The following is a 23,139-nucleotide window of genomic DNA, read 5'->3' as shown; positions in this document are numbered from 1 at the left end:
CTGATCTCGCGAGCTTTCAAGGTTTCACTCGCAGATCAGTCTGGATACTCTCCGTTAAAGAAAATTTGGAGCCGTTCACCAAACGAACGTCCAATCAGCGTTGGCTTTGAGGCGGGTTGAGGTGTGACGCAACGAGAAGCGCGACAGTTCAGTCTAAAGAACATGGCGGCTTCAGCCGATGAAACTAGCGTTAGCGTGGCTATCGAGCAAGTTTTATCGGAATTACAGAGTATTTCTTTGCTGAGCTAACGAGCCTTTACCTGCAGCAGCAAGAGTAGCTTGGCTTGTGGTTGTGTTTTCGTCGTCGCTCTGTTACGAGCGACGACGAATCTGATTGGTTCATTTGGCCCGTCTATCACCAACATAGGCCAATCAGCTAACCAGTATTTTCGCCCCTTCCCAAAGTTACTTCAACGGAAGGTTTCCAGATGGATATGCGGAGCAAATCTATCTGGCGGAGTCAGGTAATAACTTCACTCCCACCTTTAAGAACAAGTGTGTTTTACTGTGAATGGATATTTCTTTGTTAGTTGATAAGCAGCATAACATGCCCTAAAACCTTTCAAATATAGCTGAAATCAGCAGAAAATCTAAACTGGTCTGATAGCCTGACCAGAGATACAGAAGGATAAAAATCTGGACCATTGCATAGGCCTCATAAATAAAACTGGTCAATGAAAATTCCTGCCCAAATAAAAGTAATTAAAATGTAAACACATAATCAATTACACTAAATCTTGTGAACCTACTTACTAAAAAAGAAACAAAAGGAACAAAAACCGTAAGTACAAACATTTGACTTTTTCTAATAAAAAGATAGTTAAATATAAACCTGAACTAAACTGCCTAAACAAGGCTAAGAGCCCCTTTACAACTGTCAATGCACATAATAAAATCGTATTGCCATTCTGACTCTCTTTCTTTACCATTTGGTGGCGGTATTTCTCCAAATAGCTGTTTGCCTACAGCCAATAAACCGAAGAAGAAGGACGACGAACAGGAGAAGAAGAAGCAGAGGAAGCTTTAGCTTTCTTTTAGAAGGTAGTTTGTGAACGATGATGGTATTTATGGTAAAAATGTGAATGTTTGAAATGAAATATCTTCACTTCAGCCCCAGAGAAACGAGCAGGAAACTCCTGCTGAAGAAACGTTCACGGAGTTCAAATAAATCCTCATCAAACTGGAGGAAAACATGGATGATCAGCGCAGACAGCTGGATTTCAGCCGGATTCCCCTGATAATCTTACACCGAATAGGTATGAAACACCTGCGGTACTCACGATTTACTCATAAAACAGGTGAAGGGAAGTTATTTGGGTCGATATTGTACTCAGCATCCGATTTAAACAGCTTCTTTCACCAAACTTCATTTTTCGTAACTTTTATTTATTTTTTATTACAGATCTTTATCAACAACAAATTTAGGAATAAAAAAAACATACGTTTCTAAAATAATTACGGTGTATTAATTATCTACAGCATGTAGGAGATTTATATGTGACAAGAATAAATAAAATACGAAATGAAAAATTGTGTAATAATATTTTGCACACACAAATAAGTCAGAAATAGTATTTAAAGATGCCACCATATTAGCTATTACGGAGGAAAAATAAGTCTGTGTTGATGGATGCGGTGAGGAGGTCATGAATGGATTGCCATAAATCATACACAGTCTCACAAAAATAAAATAGATGTGCTGTTGTTACTGTTATTTTACATAAATAACAGTTATTTGGATAAATTTAAAATCCTAATGACAATTTAAGCTTAATGAACTCATTTAAATAATGCTCAACACTACAGGTTTGTTTCTCTAAAAATCATATTGCCAACAACAGAACAGAGTATTAGAGTCAGCCCTAGACAATTTGTTGCCCTGGGGAAGATTTTCCATTGCGCCTCCTGTACACTTTTTAAAATCTCAATGCCAATTTACGTACACTCATTTAAAAAACTGACGTCCACATAAAATGGATGAGAACAATTTGATGAGTTTGAAGCATAATGTCAGAAGCCTACACTATATCTGCCAACATTGGCTAATGGGCAAAGAAGGACACTTCTATGTACTAGGGAGCACCTATGATGCAAAATTTTGATGCATTTTATGAAATTCATAGGATTAATAAAGCAGCAAAAGTGTTTATAGATTCATTTAAAGGTAGAATTGCTGACTTACAACCAAGTCTGGTGTCCTGCAGCTTTTATGTCGTCGTTTCAACACAAAGTAAATAATCAGGTTGTTGGCAGGACTCTGGAGAACTCGGCTACATACTGAGGATGTGATTTAGCCATTTGAATCACTTGTGTTGGACCACGGACACATCTAAAACTTCCAGGACACCAGAACTTGAAGACTGGAGTAGAACACCCCTGGTCTTGAGTACATCATTCTGTACTTGTACCACAAAATATCCTCTGCATCATATTCCCTTTTGTTGTAACAAAGCAGGATACCCAGACACACTTATCAGGTAGGTCACACTAAATGAGCCATTTTTATAAGCCTGAGTAATCAGTCACTATTCAGCTGCTTAAATCAACTATACATTCTTTATAGTACAATGTACTTGCTGAATACAACAAACCTGTCTATGTGCTCGCCAAAATGAACAGAAGATGCATGTGAAACCTATGGAAATAGTTATATTACTAAATAAACTACAACTTCTTTCTAATATCAAAGTAGTGCAGTCCTTCTATACCCCACAGTGTACACATGTACAAACCTGTCAGAGCGGATATCGCATTTCTTGCTTTTGTTTTTTTACAGATCTCCGACAATATTGTGTGTGTAAAGAGGAGGGTGTTCACACCGAGCTCAGCAAACAGGAAGGAAACACCACTTTACATCAAGAGGAACCAGAACATCTGCAGATAAAAGAGGAGCAAGAAGAACCAGAACATCTGCAGATAAAAGAGGAGCAAGAAGAACCAGAACCTCTGCAGATAAAACAGGAGCAAGAAGAACCAGAACATCTGCAGATAAAAGAGGAGCAAGAAGAACCAGAACCTCTGCAGATAAAACAGGAGCAAGAAGATCATCAACTGTTTAAAGAGGAACAGAAGCACCTCTGCATCTGTAAGGATGAAGAGCAGCTTGTGCCAAAACAGGAGGCTGACAACATTTTGGTGGATTCGTCTAATGTGCAAAAGATCTACAATGAAACGGAGCCAAACAGGAACCACCTCATCTCTCAGTCCTTCCCTGAAGTTGACAAACCAGATCAGGAGGTAAATGATTCTGAAGACCCAGGAAAAAAGAGGGAGGAAGAGCAGAAGAACCAAAGTGAGATATACCATAAAACCAAACAGCAGAACGGCACTGTTAACGGTTCAAAATCAAAATCACTGAAGAAAATTCATCCAGAGCACAATATGTATTCTTGTAAAATTTGTCATAAGATATTTTCTCATAACTGTCACTTGACTAGACACATGAGAACGCACACAGGTGAGAAACCTTTCTCATGTACAACCTGTGGAAAGACTTACAGTGAAAAAAGTAGCTTAACTTATCACATTAGAACTCACACAGGTAAGGGACTTTTCGCCTGTATGGCGTGTGAGAAAAGTTTCAGGAAAAGATCACATTTAACACGTCACATGAGAACTCACACAGGCGAGAAGCCTTTCTCGTGTGTGAACTGTGGAAAAAGCTTCAGAAAAAGATCACATTTAACACATCATATGGGACTTCACCCAGGTGAGAAGGCTTTCTCATGTATGATCTGTGGTAAAGGTTACAGTATAAAAAGTAGTTTAAATTATCACATGAGAACCCACACAGGTGAAAAGCCTTTCTTATGTGTGACCTGTGGAAAGAGATACAGTGAAAAACGTAGTTTAACTTATCACATGAGAACGCACACTGGGGAGAAACCATTCTCATGTACCACTTGTGCAAAAAAGTTTGCCAGTAATGGCAATTTAACTGTTCATATGAGGAGTCACACAGGTGAGAAGCCTTTGTCATGTGTGACATGTGGGAAGAGGTTCACTAAAAAAAGTAGTTTAACTGATCACATGAGAATTCACACAGGTGAAAAGCCTTTCCCCTGCGTGTTTTGTGAAAAAACCTTCAGGAAAAAGTCTAATTTGATACCTCACATGAGAATTCACACAGGTGAAGTCAGTGATTTCAATCTTGGTCTTCAGGACTCAATGTCCTGCTAGTTTTGGTGTTTTCCTGCCTCCAAATACCTGACTTGGTATTGGTATTGAAGAGGCCTTCGCGGCCCTTGATGGCTGCTGAGGGGGTAATACAATCATATGATTTAGCTTTGCTGGTGCAGTCTAAGGCCTTGTCTACCCAGAGATGAACACGGTAAATTTTCATAAACAATAAAGAAAAACTGTGCATCCACAGAAGAGGATGCAGTGGAACTGAAAAGGCTGTAGTAGGTATGTTGGGCCTATTGGAGGTGCTGTGACACTGCAAAAAAAGCACCAAGCATGTGGCAAGCAGACAACTGGCGAAGTAAACGCAGCACCGTGGCGGAGGATCAGACATAGGGACCATGCTGTGTGTGGAGCAGGTTTGTTGGAAAGGAAGAGTCCGAGGATGCTAACAGCCACAACATAAACTGCAAGACGGTAAGGCGCCATCTTTGTGGTTATTTGTGAGTGGGGCACATGTAGGTTATAGAGGGAGGCAAAGTGACGATTGTTTTAAAAAAAAAGATGCAGCTCGCATGTACACAAGGAAAAATTAACCTGCTGTTTTTTTATTTATCCACTCTGGGGCCCTGTTTCAAAAATGATTTGTGACGGTCTCCCAAAATGCCACATCTAGCAGGACGATAAGCCAAAGCTACAAAATACCTTTGCTGATACACCTAATCTCGTCTCCGTGGGGACGGAGCCTAAAACTTGTAGAACGGGGTTCTGAGGACCATGATTGGAAACCACTGGGTTGGATGGTGTATTATTTGTTAACATCGAGTTCCTACTGAAATACTCAAAAATGTATGTTTTTCTGGCAGTTTAAGCTTCCAAGTTAAAGCTAGGGTCGACGATTTTTCCGGAAGTTTCCCCAATTCCCTTTTTGAATAACTTTGCATGGGTAAGACCGTCTTACCTTGCTCTTCAGGGAGATCTCCCAATCCACTCTGGTCTTATTACTTTCTACTGAGGCCTTCCTCTTCTTCTCATAAAATGAACACGGTTTGCTTCTTGCTACTCTCAACCATGTTCAAAGTATACGGTGTTAGCAGTGGCGCTACAATGAACAACTAACACCCGAAATTAACCGCTAAGACAACCAGATACATAAACACTAGAAGTGCGCATGCACAGCCAGCAAGCGGAAACTAGCAAGGACCGTGCACACACACACTGGCGTTACATGAGCACGTCAGAATGATTGGCATGTGGGACAACCAACAGAAACGGTGATACCCTGGAACTTGAGGGAAAGAGGGGGTTGAGAACAGGAACAAATCCTTGCCCTTCAGTGTGAAGAGCAGTGATTGGTTAGAATTTTTACAGGCCTGCAGCCCCTGAGGAGATCACATTTTTAACCTCCTTTTTCTGAATTCATAATATATTGACTACTTTCAGGGTGGAAGAACGATTTTACTCAGTTGTAACAAAAAGTATTTTTGAACAGGATTACCAACTATAGCTTCAAATTGGGTTATTATAAAGTGAGCTTCATTAATAGGTGTTTTAATCAGAAGGGTTTTCAGGTGAGATAATGATAATGTGGTAAAGAAATAATAGGTAAAATGCTTTAAAATTTAGACAGCAGTGTTGTTTAGAACTTTTAGAGTATTTTAATGTGCATTTATAATTTGTTTATTCTTTTGTTAAAAAAATAAATTATTTTGGTTAGTGGATACATGTTAAAGTTGTTGGGCTACAAAGGAATTTCCCATTGAGATTAACAAAGTTTTCTAAATTTGAATCTAAATATCTCATTATTTAACATTACTTTCTCGCTTAGTTTCTGATCAGGAAGGAAATACTGCTGAATATATGATGGCAACAACACAGACTCGAGGCATACATAATTATTTATGATACCTGAGATGATTTGCATGATACAGTATTCTGTTTTAAAAAAAACTGACTTAATTCTTGTTAAAACTACTTTAAATTGTATAATAGTATTTTATGTATGCATGTTTTTATCCATTAAACAGACATTTTGTTTAAAATGGTTTAGTTTCTACGAAATCAGAAAATTCATTGATGTAGATTAAATGTTTATTACAAATGTGAATAGGAAAAACCTTGTATTTATAATTCTACCTTAAGGTCTGTTTGTCATAACAACTTTTTTCTTCAGTTTACCAGTGGATTGTGAGCAACTTAAAAGATTGTATAAAAATATCCCCTGTCTAAGTATTTCCTGTTGGCTTTATAAATTCTGAATTTTTCCCTGCCAGATGTGTTTTCCTTGAAATATTTTGTTATTTTAATTGTCACTAAATTTCCTCTTTATGGCTTAGTTGGGCTCAATCTATTAATATATTTGGTTTTGTCTTATTTTCAAATTTCAGTTGTATTGACTGTTATTTACGCCGGCAGTAATGACAGACTGACAGACAGTAACTCAGAGGTTACTAAAATTTGTGTTTCAAATTTTTAAGGTAGACAGAAAAAAAAGAGTCTGCCTATGCATAACAAATAGTGTTATCTAAACTGGCTCCCCTGCAATCAATTTCTCCTGGATGTTATGTAAACAGGACATCCTGTGACTTCTAACATCTGTGATCTTGAGTGCACTGAACTGAACTGCCTGATAACATCCATCACTATCAATGAATGATTGATAGTGATGATTGAATATCTTGTTACTGAAAAGTGCTATATAAATAAACTTACCTAACTCCTAAGTTATGGAACGTTCTGCCGTTCCGTATTACATGTGCCCCTTTATTGTCCATTTTTAAAACTCGCCTTAAGACACATTTTTATTCCTCAGCTTTTAACACATGTTGAGACTTTTGCTCTTATTCCTTTTTATATTTCTATTGGAATCTTGTTTTTTTTTTTCAACTTTAAATGCTTATTGATTATTGCCTGTACAACACTTTGTCGCAGCTGCTGTTGTTTTAAAGTGTTTTGTAAATAAAGTAGTAGTAGTAGTAGTAGTAGTAGTAGTAGTAGTAGTCATTTAAATATACATTAACTTTCATGAGATGCTTTGCATTGACCCTGCAAAGCATCTCATGAAATCTGGTCGTGTAGAGGGCAGAGCATGAGGCAAAACCTGGTTTGCATACATCCAGGTCTAACTGGGATTATATAAAGGCAAATTACATGCTGGTATGTGTGCACATAAATTTTATAAATCATAATGTTTTTGGCGTACGCCACTTTTTATTTATTTTTTTGGCGATCATACACTTTTAGTATGGATTCTATGCAATGTTTTATAAATCAGACCACATAAATTTTCACTGCTGTTTTTTTTTTTTTTTCTCGTTAGAAGACAATACATTCTAACTTTGATGAAATTATCTATGCACTCTTTGAACACATATTTATTTTTTCTAGATTGTTTTGTGGATTAATTTTTCCCTTCGTATGGTCTGAATATTTTGGGGGTTATCGGTCCCATTTTGGATTTTTCCCTAAGTCAGTGGTGGTAACGGCTTTGACAGAAATTAAACTAGTATGGTACTAAATTCAAATTACTATGTTTCCGTGGCATCAGCATGTGTAGGAATGAAATTAAAATTACAGATAAAGTTGCAAAAGTAATACACCATGTAAAAGTATTATTACAGACAGACTGAAGGAAAAGAGGCAAAACGGTGGAAAGAAGAGAGGAAGGTTTTATAGAATTCAATGTAAAATTGGAGAAATGGGGAATGCAGAAGGAAGCAGAAAACATTCAGATAGCCTATGTTAAGGTTTAGATTTCGACATACTGGAATAAATGATACACTGTTCATTCTGCGACATATTTTAGGTCCATGTTGTTATTGTGGATAAGTAAAGTCAGTAAATCATGTTTTGAACTGTTGCCATTAGTGTGATGAAGAAAGAATGCACTTAACAAGCAATCTCAACAAGGTGAGAGTCAAATTTGACTTAGTGGACATCTTACAAAATAATTAAATGATTGCCATGATCATCAGTATATATTACAATGACTAATAGCGACATTCAAGATATTTTTTGTTTGTTGTTTCTTCCTTTTTTTTTTTTGTAAAGTATAGTTTGAAACATGTTGGCATTGTGAACTACACTCTTCACTGTGGTGGCAGTAATGAGCACCAGATAGCTGTTTGCCTACCACCATAAGACTCAAGAAGAAGAAAACGACCACGAAGAAGAAGCCTCACACAGCTTTCATGCATCAGTCTTCTCTTACCAAAGTTAATTTGATCTACATCGCACAATAGGTCTTGCAATAGTCTTATATGATAGCTAAAATAGCACATTATAAAAAGGGCGTTGCTGGTTTGAAGACGAGTTTTGGTATTTCAGGTAAAGGGTGAATGTTTGCAACCCCAGCGAGAGATGAGCACCGAGCAGGAAACTCCTGCTGAAGAAACCACTGAGTTCAAAGAAATCTTCGTCAAACCGGAGGAAGCGATGGATGATCAGCGCAGACTGCTGGATTTCAGCCGGATACCTCTGATAATCTTACACCGAATAGGTATGAAACACCAGCGGTACTGACGATTTATTAATTAAAGTAAACTTAATTGGGTCGATGCTTAGCTCTGTGTCCGACATAATAAGCTGTTTCTCCAAAGATTTTTTTTTTTTAAATTAGCGATAGGGCTAAGAACAGCTAGGTAAAATAAAAACAAAATTACAGCAAATTTTTTTTAAACCAACAGCCATTGATGCCTTCCAAAATTAAAAATATTCGTATTTATTCGAATATTATTCAAATATGTGTAAAAGATCATGGTGGGATTGCCATAAATTATACAGTGACGTACAAGAACAAAACACATGCTCTGTTGTGTCATTTAAAGTTTTTATGTGTACTTATTTGAATTTAGTCCATCCATCCACCATAGTCCCTCCAGCGTGTCCTGGGTCTCCCTCTGAGTCCCCTTCCAGTGGGATGTTCCCAGATCACCTCACCAGGGAGGCATCCTAACCAGATGCCCGAGCCAGGGGAGCAGATAGCTTTTTTTGTGCTGGGGGGAGACCTATATGTCAGCAAATGATTTCCACACAATTAAGTGATTTTTTTAATTTTAATTTTGGCTTTAACCAGTGCTCAAATGGTTACTTTTGTAAAAGCCTTTGGGAAATAGTTCACACTAAAAAAGACATTGTAGAATTATCTGGAATCATGGATAAACTAGAAAAGCTCCAGGAAAGCACAGACCTTCACCAGGGCTCAGACAGCCGGTTTGTGACCCAGTCAGCAAATCCTGTGGGAACTCCGAGTGGTCACACCATGCCCAGGTAATAATAAGAAATCTGTCAAAAAATATCACACTGGATCCAGATGGTGCTCAATATCAACAATAAATAATCATTCACCAACCAAAACGTTATGCCTTATTCTAAATGCGTTTTATTTAAACATTTGTGTATGAACTCAGAAATAGAAACAACACAGTAACAATAAAAATAAGTATGGCAACTATAAATTAAACTTACTTTTTTTTAATGACATGTATAGTAGTTTTAGGAATTCCCTATAGTGCAGTCTAACAAATTTACTTCTTAGAAGCTGCCTAAATGAAGAACCAGAAAACATCTCTCCTCCGATCAGTATCTTGAACATATTGCTGGGCAATTTCTTGTCTGTCAAGCTTCTCTTGGTGAATATGGCATACAGCAGTTCCATGAAGTCTTTTTGAGTCATGGCTGATTGCAATTTGCAACCACGTTTTTACTATGCATAGTCCATTAAAATGGATTCAGCAGATGATATAGGCACCACCAGCTACAGTTTCACTAGTCTCTACCTCATCACACATACTGCAGACCTCAGGGGACATTTGTTTCAAAGCATGCATTAATCAGCTGTTGATTCTGCTGTTGGACACAGTCTCCCCTCCGCTCTGGAGCAGCAGAACGCTGCCTGTCAGTCTGTATGTGAAATCCCCGTTAAGGTTTGAGCCTCAATGCATTGAAGCAACCAGTGAGAAAGTAAAGCCCTGATTCAACAACATGCTTCCAGTGAGGTTAAACGTCTTAGGGGGTCTATGGAGGGGGGGGGGGGGGGGGGGGGGGGTCGTGAAGCTGGCTGCCCGTTGCGGATTGGCAGAACACGCTAAAAGATTTTTGACTGACAGTGGCCAGACGGAGGGGAGGTTTTCCTCATGAGACCCAGACAAGAAAGGAAAAAGCGAGAATTCAGTCAGAACATTCGTCTTGTGCATAACTCTTGTCATGGTCCCTGGAGTTTATTTTCTTTGTACACACAACATTGTAAATAAATGACAAAATCCCAGCGTTATTGCACCGCTTGCATCTTGTCAAACTTTTGTTTGTTTGTTTGTTTCTTTACCATTGTAGGGAAGCAACTTGCGAGCTAGCCTGTTGTTGTTAGCCTAGCCACGGTGGCAGCAGACAGTGTTGCTGCTCACATCGTGGACACGCTTTTTGGGAAGGCATTTCTTAAGAGGAAAAACTTAGAATTAAAGTGCAGGGTAGACCAACACTAACTGTTAGCTTAGTTCAAAAGAAGGGTAAGGGAAACGGGTCATTTCAGCTCTCAATAAGGTTAACTGGCTCACAGGGATTGCTGTTACAAATAAAATGTATTGTTGACCTTGCCTTTTGATGAAACCATCTCAGGGATGTGTTGTTTGGTCAAAGATGGGGTTTTCAGATCTAAATAATTTTGAAAGAGGATACAAAAACATGAGCAGAGCGAAGCACATAATTGGTGTCAAAGCCGCACACAACTGCTGCAGTGTGGGAGTTTTTTTGGGTTTAAGCCTAACGACGGCGGGCACCTGCTTAATCTATCTAATCTTAATTGAGCCAACTGGTAGATTCAGAGAACATACTTGTTATTATGCCATTATTATATTTGTTGATAAAATGTCTCCAAATGACAATATTATGGTTTATCGTTTGGTTGGACAATATATAAAAACAACATATTGATAAAATAGAAATCATATTGTATCGATATTGATAATTATCAACAAATTCAAAACATATATTTTAAGGACAGCTCTGGTCATTTTATACTGTTGCTTAGCGACCTATTTTTAGATACAGTACTCACAAACACTGAGTTCAAACTCAACCTTTTATACAAACCAACTTTTTACCAATACTACAAGTTTTAAAAAAAGAAAAAAAGAATGCATGTTCTCTGAACCCTTTGAAGTGGGCGGAGCTTGGTGACGGAGCGTTCCTGGGTCTGCGTTTGTGACTGGTTGGGAGGATGTAATGATTGTAATATTAACCTACATGGCTAAATTGCATAAGGAAGGAAAACTTATTCTATTTAACTTTTTATTGACCCTTTTTTCTATCATCGATATACGTCTATCTATCAACATATATATCGTTATTAAATTATCGTCCAGCCCAAGTTTATCATGATGTTTTTTTAGAAAAAATTATCGTCCAGCAAAATTTGTTATTGTCACAGGCCTAACTTTGATTCCAGCTTCCATCTGACACACTCTTTATCTTCATTAAGGGATCATTCTTTTACTCAAATGTATAAGCTTTGGTTTTGTCTTTTTTTTTTTTCTTAGATCCCCGAAAGTATTGGGATTTTAAAGACGAGGCGGTTCACACTGAGCTCAGCAAGCAGGAGCAGAACTCCACTTTTGATGAAGAGGATCCCGAACCTCAGCAGATAAAACAGGAACCAAAGGAACCAGAACCTCGGCAGATAAAACAGGAGCAAAGAGAACCAGAATCTCAGCAGATAAAGCAAGAGCAAACAGAACCAGGACCTTTGCAGATAAAACAGGAGAAAGAGGAAAGAGATTATGAACAGTTTAAAGAGGAAGAAAAGCAACTCTGCATCATTCAGGTTGAAAAGCAACTTGTGCCGAAACAGGAGACTGGCGACATTTTAATGACTCCTCCTAATGTGCAGAGACCCCAAGATGATATGGAACAAAACTGGAACCAACTCATCTATCAGGGCTCCCCTGAAGTTGAGAGTCGGGGTCAGGAAGGAACAAATAACCCAGGAAAAGGGAGAGTAGAGCAGAAACAAAATAAGATATGTGAGAAAATCAAACAGCAGAAAGGTACTGCTGACATTTCAAATCATATAGCGAACAACAAAACTCACCATGACCAGTATTTTTATTCTTGTAAAACTGGTTATAGAAACTTTTCTCAAAAATGGCACTTGTATACACCCATGAAAACACATAAGGCTAAGAAGCCTTTCTCATGTATGAGCTGTGAAAAAACATTCCCCAATAGAAGCAGTTTAATAATTCACATAAAAAGTCACACAGGTGAGAAACCTTTCACATGTACAATCTGTGGAAAGAGTTACAGGGATAAAGGTAGTTTAACTTATCACATGAGAACTCACACAGGTGAGAAGCCTTTCACATGTGTGAACTGTGGAAAAAGTTTTCGTCATAAACATGTTTTTAAAATCCACATGAGAGCTCACACTGGCGAGAAGCCTTTCACATGTACAGCCTGTGGGAAGAGTTATAGTGCTAAATGTGTACTAACTTATCACATGCGAACTCACACAGGTGAGAAGCCATTCACATGTACGACTTGTCAGAAAAGCTTTAGTCAAAAAAGCCTTTTAACAGTTCATATTAGAACCCACACAGGCGAAAAGCCTTTCACATGTATGACTTGTCAGAAAAGCTTTAGTCAAAAAGGAAATTTCATCATTCACATGAGAACTCACACAGGTGAGAAGCCTTTCACTTGTACTATTTGTGGAAAGAGTCACATTGATAAAAGTGGTTTAACTCATCACATGAGAACTCACACAGGCGAGAAACCGTTCACTTGTACAACCTGTGGAAAGAGTTACATTGGAAGAAGGGGTTTAGCTTATCACATGAGAACTCACACAGGTGAGAAACCATTCACATGTACGGTCTGCGGAAAGAGTTACTGTGAAAGAAAGGGTTTAACTTATCACATGAGAGGTCACACTGGCGAGAACCCTTTCACATGTACTGCTTGTGGAAAAAGTTACAGGGATAAAAGTGGTCTAACTCATCACATGAGAACCCACACAGGTGAGAAACCTTTCACATGTACGACTTGTCAGAAAAGTTTTAGTCAAAAACGCTTTTTAACAGTTCACATTAGAACCCACACAGGCGAGAAGCCCTTCACATGTACGACTTGTCAAAAAAGTTTTTGCCAAAAAGGAAATTTAACTCTTCACATGAGAACTCACACAGGTGAGAAGCCTTTCACATGTACAACCTGTGGAAAGAGTTACAGTGAAAGGTGTTTAACTCATCACATGAGAACTCACACAGGCGAGAAGCCTTTCACATGTACGACTTGTCAAAGAAGTTTTAGTCAAAAAGGGAATTTAACTCGTCACATGAGAGCTCACACAGGTGAGAAGCCTTTCACATGTGCAATTTGTGGAAAGAGTTACAGTGATAAAAGTGGCTTAACTCATCACATGAGAACTCACACAGGAGAAAAGCCTTTGTCATGTTAGACCTGTGAAAAATGTTTTTCAAAAAAAAGCTAATTTGACAAGATGCAGGAAATACACCGGGGACGTAGGCGCCGTGGCTTACAGGCGTATTTTTAAAAGCATAAATTTGCAGCAGATGCTGCAAAGTAAGCTCTACAGCTTTGTGTTCCTGCTCTGAAAAGAACTATCGCCACATGGAAGGAGCATGTAGAAAGCGCGCCTTGGCCTTCTTTCTCCTAGTTGAAGTGTTGTGAGAGGAAAGACAAAGTGTTTAGCATAAATTAGTGTATCTCATCAATCGGCAGCGTTAACAAGGTGACTTCTACCACCTTGTGCCCGAACTGAGACTTGACTTTCAGAAGTGAACTTTGACACAGGATTCTGTTTTCCTATTTATTCCTTGCCAAACAGGAGCATATACGCGCTAGACTCAAACAACTGTATTTATTTTGTATGCACAGAGTGCAAACAGAACGAAATTTCGTTGCATACAGCTTGTAAATTGCAGTAAAATTAAATCTTACTGCAACTGTCTGAAATTAGAACCTTAATCTAATTTAGGCGCTGCGTAGCGTAATTACGCACGTATTGTATTTCTAGTGTACGTTAATTGACTGATTAACATGAAAAGCTAACCTAAGCATAGGACGCTCGTATGCTGCTTTGCTGCACTTACGTGCCACAACGTGTCTGATGTATTTCTTCATTTGCAGTGATAGAGGAAGTTTAAATTATCGCACAATAAGTCACACATGAGTGGCCTTTTATTTGTTAAACCTGTAATGTTATTAGAAGCAGTTCAACGTTCCCATGAGAATTTACACAGCTAAAAAAGCCATTCTTCTGGATGTTTTGTATACTAAACTCAGGCAAGAATTTTAATATAATTGTTTTGATTAAAATAGTTTTAATGATTTTTCAAGTGAGGTATTTCTTTCTGAAAGAACTAGATGGATTAAAATGCTTTAAGTTTTAGAGTAGAGGTTGGCAATCACCACATTGATGAGCTGTATCTGAAAAAGAATCCTTTTAAAGTCACTTTTCTGATACTGGATTTTTAAGTCTAGTCTGTTTGATCCAAGTTCCTTGATCTGCTTGGTTTTCCTGTAGCAAAAGCCTTGTGAAATTATTAGTTTGTAGATAAAATGAACGAATGTTCGGTCATTGAACACTTCCTCTCCTCTCGCACAACCGAACAAATGCAAGGAAGAAACTTTGCTAAATCTGCTTAGATGTACAGATGTATTGCCACAGATCTCTGTGCCTTTTTCTCTGCTTTTATGCACAAGCCTAGAAAGTGACAAGCGGTCCGTGCAGCAAGCAAGGAGATGGCATTACGCTAGCAGACTTCTAGATGGTAATTTAGGCTGCTGATATCATCATGTTGTACAGAAAATAAATTGTCACGTTTTATACATATTCTTTGTAAATTTGTTCACTTTTTATTGCTGGTTATCCAAAATTTTTGCTTTTATTTATCCTCACTAAAATTATGTTACTAGAGCTGCGCCATTAAGATAAATGATTATAAAGTTTATCTTAACTACATAATTATGATTGTTAAAGAAGTTTATGTGCTTATTTCCTCCACTGTTTAGATGGTGGATCAGCCAATCAGCTCTCTCTGTTTCCGCCATATTCCTGTTTAAGACACTCTTAGGCTCGCTTAAAGTCCTCCTTACTACTCCTAACATTTTGTCACTTTAGGAGCTCCCTTAAGGTCTACAACACTTTGTGAAAATGTTGGTTCACTGCTGTTCTTTCTGATTAGAAGAAAATGAATTCTAATTTTGATCAAATCACCTACACACTATTTGAACACATTTTTCAAATTTTTTCAGTTTATTTTCTAGATTGTTTTGTGGATGAATTTTTCCCTTCATATGGTCTGAATATTTTGGGGGTTATTGGTCCCATTTTGGATTTTTTAAACTACTATTGTACTTAATTCAAATGATTGTTTCTACGGCTACAGCATGTATAGGAATAAAAAAAGAAGGCATCAAAAGTAATACACTGCGTAAAAGTATTATTAAAGAAATACTAATCGAAAGGAGGCAAAATAATGGGAAGAAGAGAGGAAAAGTAGATGGTTTTATAGAATTCAATGGAAAATCTGAGAAATGGGGAATGGAGAATGAAGCAGAAAACATGCAGATAGCCTATGTTAAGGTTTGGATTTCGACATACTGGATAAAATGATACACTATTCATGCTACAGCATATTTTAGGTCCATGTTGTTATTGTGGACAAGTAAAGTCAGTAAATCATGTTTTGAACTGCTGCCATCAGTGTGACGAAGAAAGAATGCACTTAAACAATCTCAACAAGGTGAGAGTCAAATTTGACTTAGTGGACATCTTACAAAATAATTAAATTATTGTCATGATCATCAGTATATATTAATGACTAATAGCGACATTCAAGATATTTTTTGTTTGTTGTTTCTTCCTTTTTTTGTAAAGCACATTTTGAATAATGTTTGCATTGTGAACTACACTCTTCACTGTGGTGGCAGTAATGAGCACCAGATAGCTGTTGGCCTACCACCATAAGACTCAAGAAGAAGAAAACGACCACGAAGAAGAAGCCTCATACACCGTTCATGCATCAGTCTTCTCTTACCAAAGTTAATTTGATCCACGTAGCATAATAAGTCGTGCAATAGTTTTATAATACAGCTAAAATCGCACCGTATAAAAAGAGCGTTGCTGGTTTGAAGACGAGTTTTGGTATTTTAGGTAAAGGGTGAATGTTTGCAGTGAAAATGTCTTCGGTTCAACCCCAGAGAGAGATGAGCACCGAGCAGGAAACTCCTGCTGAAGAAACCACCGAGTTCAAAGAAATCTTCGTCAAGCCGGAGGAAGCAATGGATGATCAGCGCAGACTGCTGGATTTCAGCCGGATACCTCTGATAATCTTACACCGAATAGGTATGAAACACCAGCGGTACTGACGATTTATTAATAAAAGTAAACTTATTTGGGTCGATGCTGAACTCGGTGTCCGTCATAATAAGCTGTTTCAGCAACGATCTTTTTCTTATGGTTTCTTCTTTATGAAGAGACTTCATTAGAACAAAAATCAGCTCAGTAAAAAACAAAATTACCATTATACAGTCATTCATACGTCCCAAAATTGACTGTAGCGCATTTATTCAAATATTATTCAAATCTGTGTTGATGGATGTGGTGAGAAGATCATGGAGGGATTGCTATAAATTATACAGGGTCTCACAGCAATAAAACAGAGTATGCTGTGTTTTGTCTGGTTTATTACATGAATAATAGAGTGGAACAGGCTGGGAAAATTAAAAAAATCCAATACCAATTGCTCACATTGAAACTAACCTTGTTTAACTATTGTGGAGGATAGGCTTCTGGCCTTTTCGCTGTTCGGCACCAGTGTTTATTTCTTAGCCTACCTGCTCCTTTATGGAAAATAAATCAGTTAAGGGCACTTTGCTGCATCAGTAGCCAGTGCTTGATTCTTCTTCAGCCTCTCCCTTTCTTTCCCCCTTTTTTTTTTTTACTTTCTCACTGTATTTTACATGGTCTATTAGGTGCAGCTTGCTGTGTATCTCTGCACTGCATTTGACACTGGGAGGTATATTGATATTGAAAGCCAGAATATCGATACTAAATACATTTTAAAACATCGATAATAATCTTTGTATTGATTTTTATGCACAACCCTAGTTATTTGCATGCATTAATCTATGCCTAATAAACCCGTTTAAAGGATTTGTCTTGAACAAACGAAATGCATTCTTGATTTGGTTGAGATCTGGCGATTGACTCGGCCATCTCAGAATATTTCAATTCTTCGCTTTAAAAAAAACTCTTGGGTTCCTATTTCAGCATGTTTTGGATCATTGTCCATCTTCTCTGTTTTTTCACATCATCAATAAACACAAGTGACCCAGCGCCATTGGAAGCCATGCAGGCCCATGCCATCACACGGCCTCCACCATGTTTTACAGAAGATGTGGTGTGCTTTGGATCCTGGGGTGTTCTATTTCTTCTCCAAACCTTCTTCTTCCCATCATTCTGGTACAGGTAGATCTTAGTCTCATCTGTCCAAAGAATGCTGTTCCAGAACTGGGCCAGCTTCTCAATTCTGGCCTTTCTGTTTTTGAGGCTGATTAATGATTTGCACCTTGTGGTGAATCATTTTCATTCACTTTCATGAAGTCTTCTTTTTATGGTAGCCTTAAATGCTGATACTCCTACTTCCCGGAGAGTGTTCTTCACTTGAGTGGATGTTGTGAAGGGTTTTTACTTCACCTTGGAAAGGATTCTGCAGTCATTCACCACTGTTGTCCTCTGCGGACGTCCAGGCCTCTTGGAGCTCACAAGTTCACTAGTGACCTCTTTTTTTCTCTAAATGTACCAAACTGTTGATTTGACCACTGCTAACATTTCTGCTATCTCTCTGATGGATTCTATTTTTTCAGCCTCAGGTTGTTCTGTTTCACCACCATTGAGAGCTCCTTTGACCGCATACCCCCAGTCTCTCTATCGATCGTGCAGCGCCTTATAAACAACGCAGCACATGGTGCTGTGACTCTGAACCAGGGACAAGATGCCCACACCGCTGCTGGGAAAATTGGTGGTAGACACGATTCCTTGACCATGCTAACGCACAGAGCTTTAATACATTCCATTGTAATTCAGACAGGTATAGTTCATTTTAAAGATGCAGTTTTAGCGCGTATTCAGATAGGAACAGGAAAACCGGCAACCAGGGGTGAGGGGACCTGAGGTGTGTTGCCATGGGCGTGGTTACCTACTGAATGTAACCGCTGTGAAGCAATCAGGAAATAACTTTTAATTTCTCTGGGTAATAACATCTTTATGGAGCGCTCTGTGCCGCTCTACCAAAGTGTTCTCTCTCTCTCTCACTCTCTCACTCACTCACTCTCTCTCTCTCTCTCTCTCTCTCTCTCTCTCTCTCTCTCTCTCTCTCTCTCTCTCTCTCTCCCACGCTTGTCATCAGACACAAATCAAATGAAACTTCTTGGTGTTTAGATTTTGCGGCGTAAACTGAGTCTGACTCAGATTTAGATGTTGGTACATGAAATAAATAACGAGAACATGCACACAGGTAGGTTATCAGAGTTTAGTCAGTGACTCCACCTGGATGGTCTCTGATTTTGAGACGTTTTAGGTTGTGGAGGTTTGACCGATCTGAGTGGCTCTATATTTCTCCATCTCCAGGCGGAACCACAGATGCACATGAAAATCCTCAGGATTTTGTTGTGGATGTTGTGTGTAACTTGGTTGCAATTTAATTCAAATTATGTTCTAATTTTATTTCCATAACCTTTTTATGATGGTTGTGCTTTTTTGAAAGATTGGGGTTGCGTCAACCAGGTTGGGATACAGAAGGGGGTGTGCGGCTAAAAAAGTTTGGGAACTGCTGATGTAGACTAGATGTTGTGCTATGGGCATAATATTCAAGTCTTACTTGATTAGCAAAAAAATGAAGATCTCATCACACTGCAGTCCTTTTGGTTGAATCAAAACAAAAAAGGGGTCTGAAACGCACAACACATACTACGGTTTATGATAAATGAGCTTTCTTCTTATCTTCATCTTGCTATGATGTGGTCTTAATATTCTTGGCATCCTTTGCTCGGTAGCTTTATAATAATAACAAGGAGAGATGCTGGCCAGTATCCTCGTTTTTTTTAACAAAACTTTGTTGAACACTTCTAGAAACAATTTTATTCACAGTTACTTCTGTAAACAGTGCGCTGCTATGTGACATCGCCTTTTGTTTTTTATCTGTGCACGCGGGTCGCTTTCCAGGCTTGAACCATTCAGACAGATGTATGATGCTGGTCACATTTAATAGTAGTATGAACGACCCACTGAAAATATCAGATTTCAGCAAAAAAATCGGAATTGAAGATCAAGACCTGCAGTGTGAATTATAGCCGTTGATTCGAGCTTCCTCCTGCCACACTGTTTATCTTGATCAACAGATTAAAGTGAACAGTGCATTATTCTACTCACATGTATAAGCTTTTGTTTTGTATTTCTTTTACAGATTCCCAAAAATATTGTGTGTGTAAAGATGAGGGGGTTCACACTGAGCTCAGCAACCAGGAGAGGAATTCCACCTTAGATGAAGAGGATTCCGAACCTTGGCATATAAAACGAGAGCAAAAGGAATCAGAAGCTCTGCAAATAAAACAGGAGCAAAAGGATCCTGACCCTCTGCAGATAAAACAGGAGCAAACAGAACCAGGACTTCTGCAGATAAAACTAGAGAAAGAGGAAAAAGAACATCAACAGTTTAAAGAGGATGAGAGGCAACTCTACGTTAGTCAGGTTGAAAAGCAACTTGTGCTGAAACAAGAGACTGGCTACATTTTAATGACTCCTTCTAATGTGCAGAGACTCAACAATGAAACAGAACCAAATAGCAACCAACTCCTCTCTCAATCATCCCCTGAAGTTGAGAGCCCAGGTCAGGAAGGAAAAAGTATCGAGGACCTAGGAAAAAGGAGAGTAGAACAGAAGCAAAGTGAAATATATGAGAAAATCAAACAGCAGAAAGGTACTGCTGACATTTCAAAACATAAAGCAAACATGAAAACTCACACTGACCAAAATATATATTCTTGTAAAAGTGATTATAAAAACTTTTCTGAAAAAAGTAATGGGAGTACACATGTGAGAACACACAAGACTAAGAAGCCTTTCTCATGTAAGAGTTGTGGAAAAAAGTTCCTCTATAGAAGCAGTTTAACTGTTCACATGAAAAGTCACACAGGCATGAAGCCTTTCACTTGTGTGGACTGTGGAAAGAGTTACAGTGGTAGAAGTGGTTTAACTTATCACATGAGAACGCACACAGGTGAGAAGCCTTTCACTTGTGTGAACTGTGGAAAGAGTTACAGTGACAGAAGTGGTTTAACAATTCACATGAGAGCTCACACAGGTGAGAAACCTTTCACTTGTGTGAACTGTGGAAAGAGTTACAGTGATAGAAAAGGTTTAACTTCTCACATGAGAACTCACACAGGCGAAAAACCTTTCACATGTGCGAACTGTGGAAAAGGTTTTAGACAAAAACTCTCGTTGACAATTCACATGAGAGTTCACACAGGTGAGAAGCCTTTCACATGTGTGAACTGTGGAAAAGGTTTTAGACAAAAAATCTCTTTGACAATTCACATGAGAGCTCACACAGGTGAGAAACCTTTCACCTGTGTGAGTTGTGGAAAAAGTTTTATTCTAAAAAGCCTTTTAAAAATTCACATGAGAGCTCACACAGGCGAGAAGCCTTATACTTGTACAACCTGTGGAAAAAGTTATGGTGATAGAAGTGGTTTAATTTCTCATATGAGAACTCACACAGGCGAGAAGCCCTTTACATGTATGACTTGTCAAAAAAGTTTTAGTAGAAAAAGCAATTTAACAATTCACATGAGAGCTCACACAGGTGAGAAGCCTTTCTTCTGTGTAACCTGTGGAAAAAGTTTTAGTCTAAACAGCCTTTTAAAAATTCACATGAGAACTCACACAGATGAGAAGCCTTTCACTTGTACAACCTGTGGAAAGAGTTACAGTGGTAGAAGTGGTTTAACTTATCACATGAGAACTCACACAGGTGAGAAGCCCTTCACATGTATGACTTGTGAAAAAGGTTTTACTAGAAAAGGCAAGTTAACAATTCACATGAGAGCTCACACAGGTGAGAAGCCTTTCTCATGTACAACCTGCGGAAAGAGTTACAGTGATGGGAATAGTTTAACTTATCATATGAGAACTCACACAGGTGAGAAGCCTTTCACATGTACAACCTGTGGAAAGAGTTACAGTGATGGAAGTGGTTTAACTCGTCACATGAGAGCTCACACAGGCGAGAAGCCTTTCTCATGTGTAAACTGTGGAAAAAGTTTTAGTCTTAAAAGCCTTTTAAAAGTTCACATGAGAACTCACACTGGTGAGAAGCCTTTCACATGTACAACCTGCGGAAAGAGTTACAGTGGTAGAAGTGGTTTAACTTATCACATGCGAGGTCACACAGGCGAGAAGCCTTTCACGTGTATGACTTGTCAAAAAAGTTTTTGTAAAAAAAGCAGTTTAACACTTCACATGAGAACTCACACAGGTGAGAAGCCTTTCATATGTACAACTTGTGGAAAAAGTTACAGTTATAGAAGTGATTTAACTCGTCACATGAGAGCTCACACAGATGAGCAGCCTTTCATGTACAACCTGTAAAAAATATGTTAATTAAAATAAGTATTTTCACTGTTCACATGAGAATTTACACAGGTAAGAAGGCCATTCTGGATGTTTGTGGAAAATAAATCTGTAAAAATTCTGATATAATTGTTCAAAAATGTTTTTTGATAAATGTTTATTTTCAAGTGAGATATTTGTGTCTGTATGAACAAATGGCTTAAAAGGCTTTCAAATTTATGCCTCATCCACACAGAAATAAACAGTAAATCTTCGGAAACAATTAAGATTTTTTTTTTCTTAATGCTGAATGAGCTCTAGTAGGCATGCTGGGCCCATTGGTTGCACTGTGACACTGCCAAAAAACATCAGGCATTCGCTGAGCAGACAACTTACATAAAGTAAACAGTACAGTGGAGGCATGCTTTTTATAGCAGGCTCACTAGAAAGGAAGACGTCAAGGACGATACTAACAGCCATAACGAAGATTGCAATATTGGATGGATTTGTGAGAGTGAGGCACATGCGGGTTACAGAGGGTGGTGACGCTGTGACATCATTGTTTATAAAACGATGAGGCTTGCGTGTACACATAGAGAAATTAAACCAACGTTTTTAAATGTAACCACTATGGGAACCGGTCCACTAGGACAGAAGGGAAGAACAAGGAACAGACACACGTCAAAGACGCTCTCGAAACCTGTGGATACCCTAAGTGGCCTTTGTCAAATCAGCAAAGAAATCCAATAGACACATTGCAGAACAGAACAAGGAGAAGAAGCAGTGCTGAAACATTGACTTTCTACAGAGCCAGCATAGAGAGCATCCTGACATACTGCATCACAGGGTGGTATATGGTTGCTCAGCAGCAGACAGGAGAGCGCTGCAGAGGGTCATCAATGCAGCCCAAAAGATCACTGGCTGCTCTCTGCGCAGCCTGGAGGACATTGCCAGCTCTCGCTACCTCAGCAGAGCTGGCAATATCATCAAGGACTCATCTCACCCCAGTAACCACCTGTTTGACCTGTTATGGCTGGGCTGATGGTACAGGTCACCAGTTTTCCAAATATGGTTGTAGCCAATCAGAGTGAGCCCCATATTATTACCACACCCAACCCTTTTACCGAGGAGGAACATTTGGCCTGACAAAACAACCCCTTTCAAAAGGCTGACATTATTTTTTCTTTTCATGAAACTGGAGAATTTACATATGTAGCAATATCAACTGCATGCAATAGTTTGTAGAGTGACGTCTTAGCACCTTTAAATAGCATGAAACAAAGTGATTTCACTATGAAATCACGCATTTATTTATGTCTTTGTTAAAGAACATAAAACAACGTATTTCAGCATTTTTTTATGTGCAGCAGAGTCCTGTATTATAA

The 23,139-nt window shown here is 38.5% G+C and overlaps 2 protein-coding genes across 6 annotated transcripts; both read left to right on the top strand.

Annotated features, from left to right (window-relative positions):
* Window positions 1–969: 969 nt before the first annotated feature.
* On the top strand, window positions 970–22,870 carry LOC105937783 (oocyte zinc finger protein XlCOF6). Of its 5 annotated transcripts, none has more exons than XM_036145408.1 (3): window positions 970–1,041; window positions 1,112–1,256; window positions 19,608–22,870. In XM_036145408.1, exons 2-3 carry the CDS (start codon window positions 1,193–1,195, stop codon window positions 21,791–21,793), a joined length of 2,250 nt encoding a protein of 749 aa, XP_036001301.1. In that variant the 5' UTR covers window positions 970–1,041; window positions 1,112–1,192; the 3' UTR covers window positions 21,794–22,870. The 5 variants fall into 5 exon arrangements, with proteins under 5 accessions (XP_036001301.1, XP_036001304.1, XP_036001303.1 ...); XM_036145411.1 differs by lacking the exon at window positions 19,608–22,870 and adding exons at window positions 2,777–2,872; window positions 2,981–5,121 and having other exon boundaries at window positions 997–1,256; XM_036145410.1 differs by lacking the exon at window positions 19,608–22,870 and adding exons at window positions 2,777–2,872; window positions 2,909–5,121 and having other exon boundaries at window positions 997–1,256.
* On the top strand, window positions 8,473–14,967 carry LOC118565238 (oocyte zinc finger protein XlCOF6-like). The gene is made up of 2 exons (XM_036145419.1): window positions 8,473–8,620; window positions 11,655–14,967. The coding sequence occupies exons 1-2, from the start codon at window positions 8,482–8,484 to the stop codon at window positions 13,571–13,573; spliced, it is 2,058 nt and encodes a 685-aa protein (XP_036001312.1). The 5' UTR covers window positions 8,473–8,481; the 3' UTR covers window positions 13,574–14,967.
* Window positions 22,871–23,139: the final 269 nt, after the last annotated feature.

Source organism: Fundulus heteroclitus, chromosome 13 (assembly GCF_011125445.2).
Source record: "Fundulus heteroclitus isolate FHET01 chromosome 13, MU-UCD_Fhet_4.1, whole genome shotgun sequence".
NCBI classification, from domain to species: domain Eukaryota; kingdom Metazoa; phylum Chordata; class Actinopteri; order Cyprinodontiformes; family Fundulidae; genus Fundulus; species Fundulus heteroclitus.
This window is presented reverse-complemented; position numbering and strand designations above follow the sequence as displayed.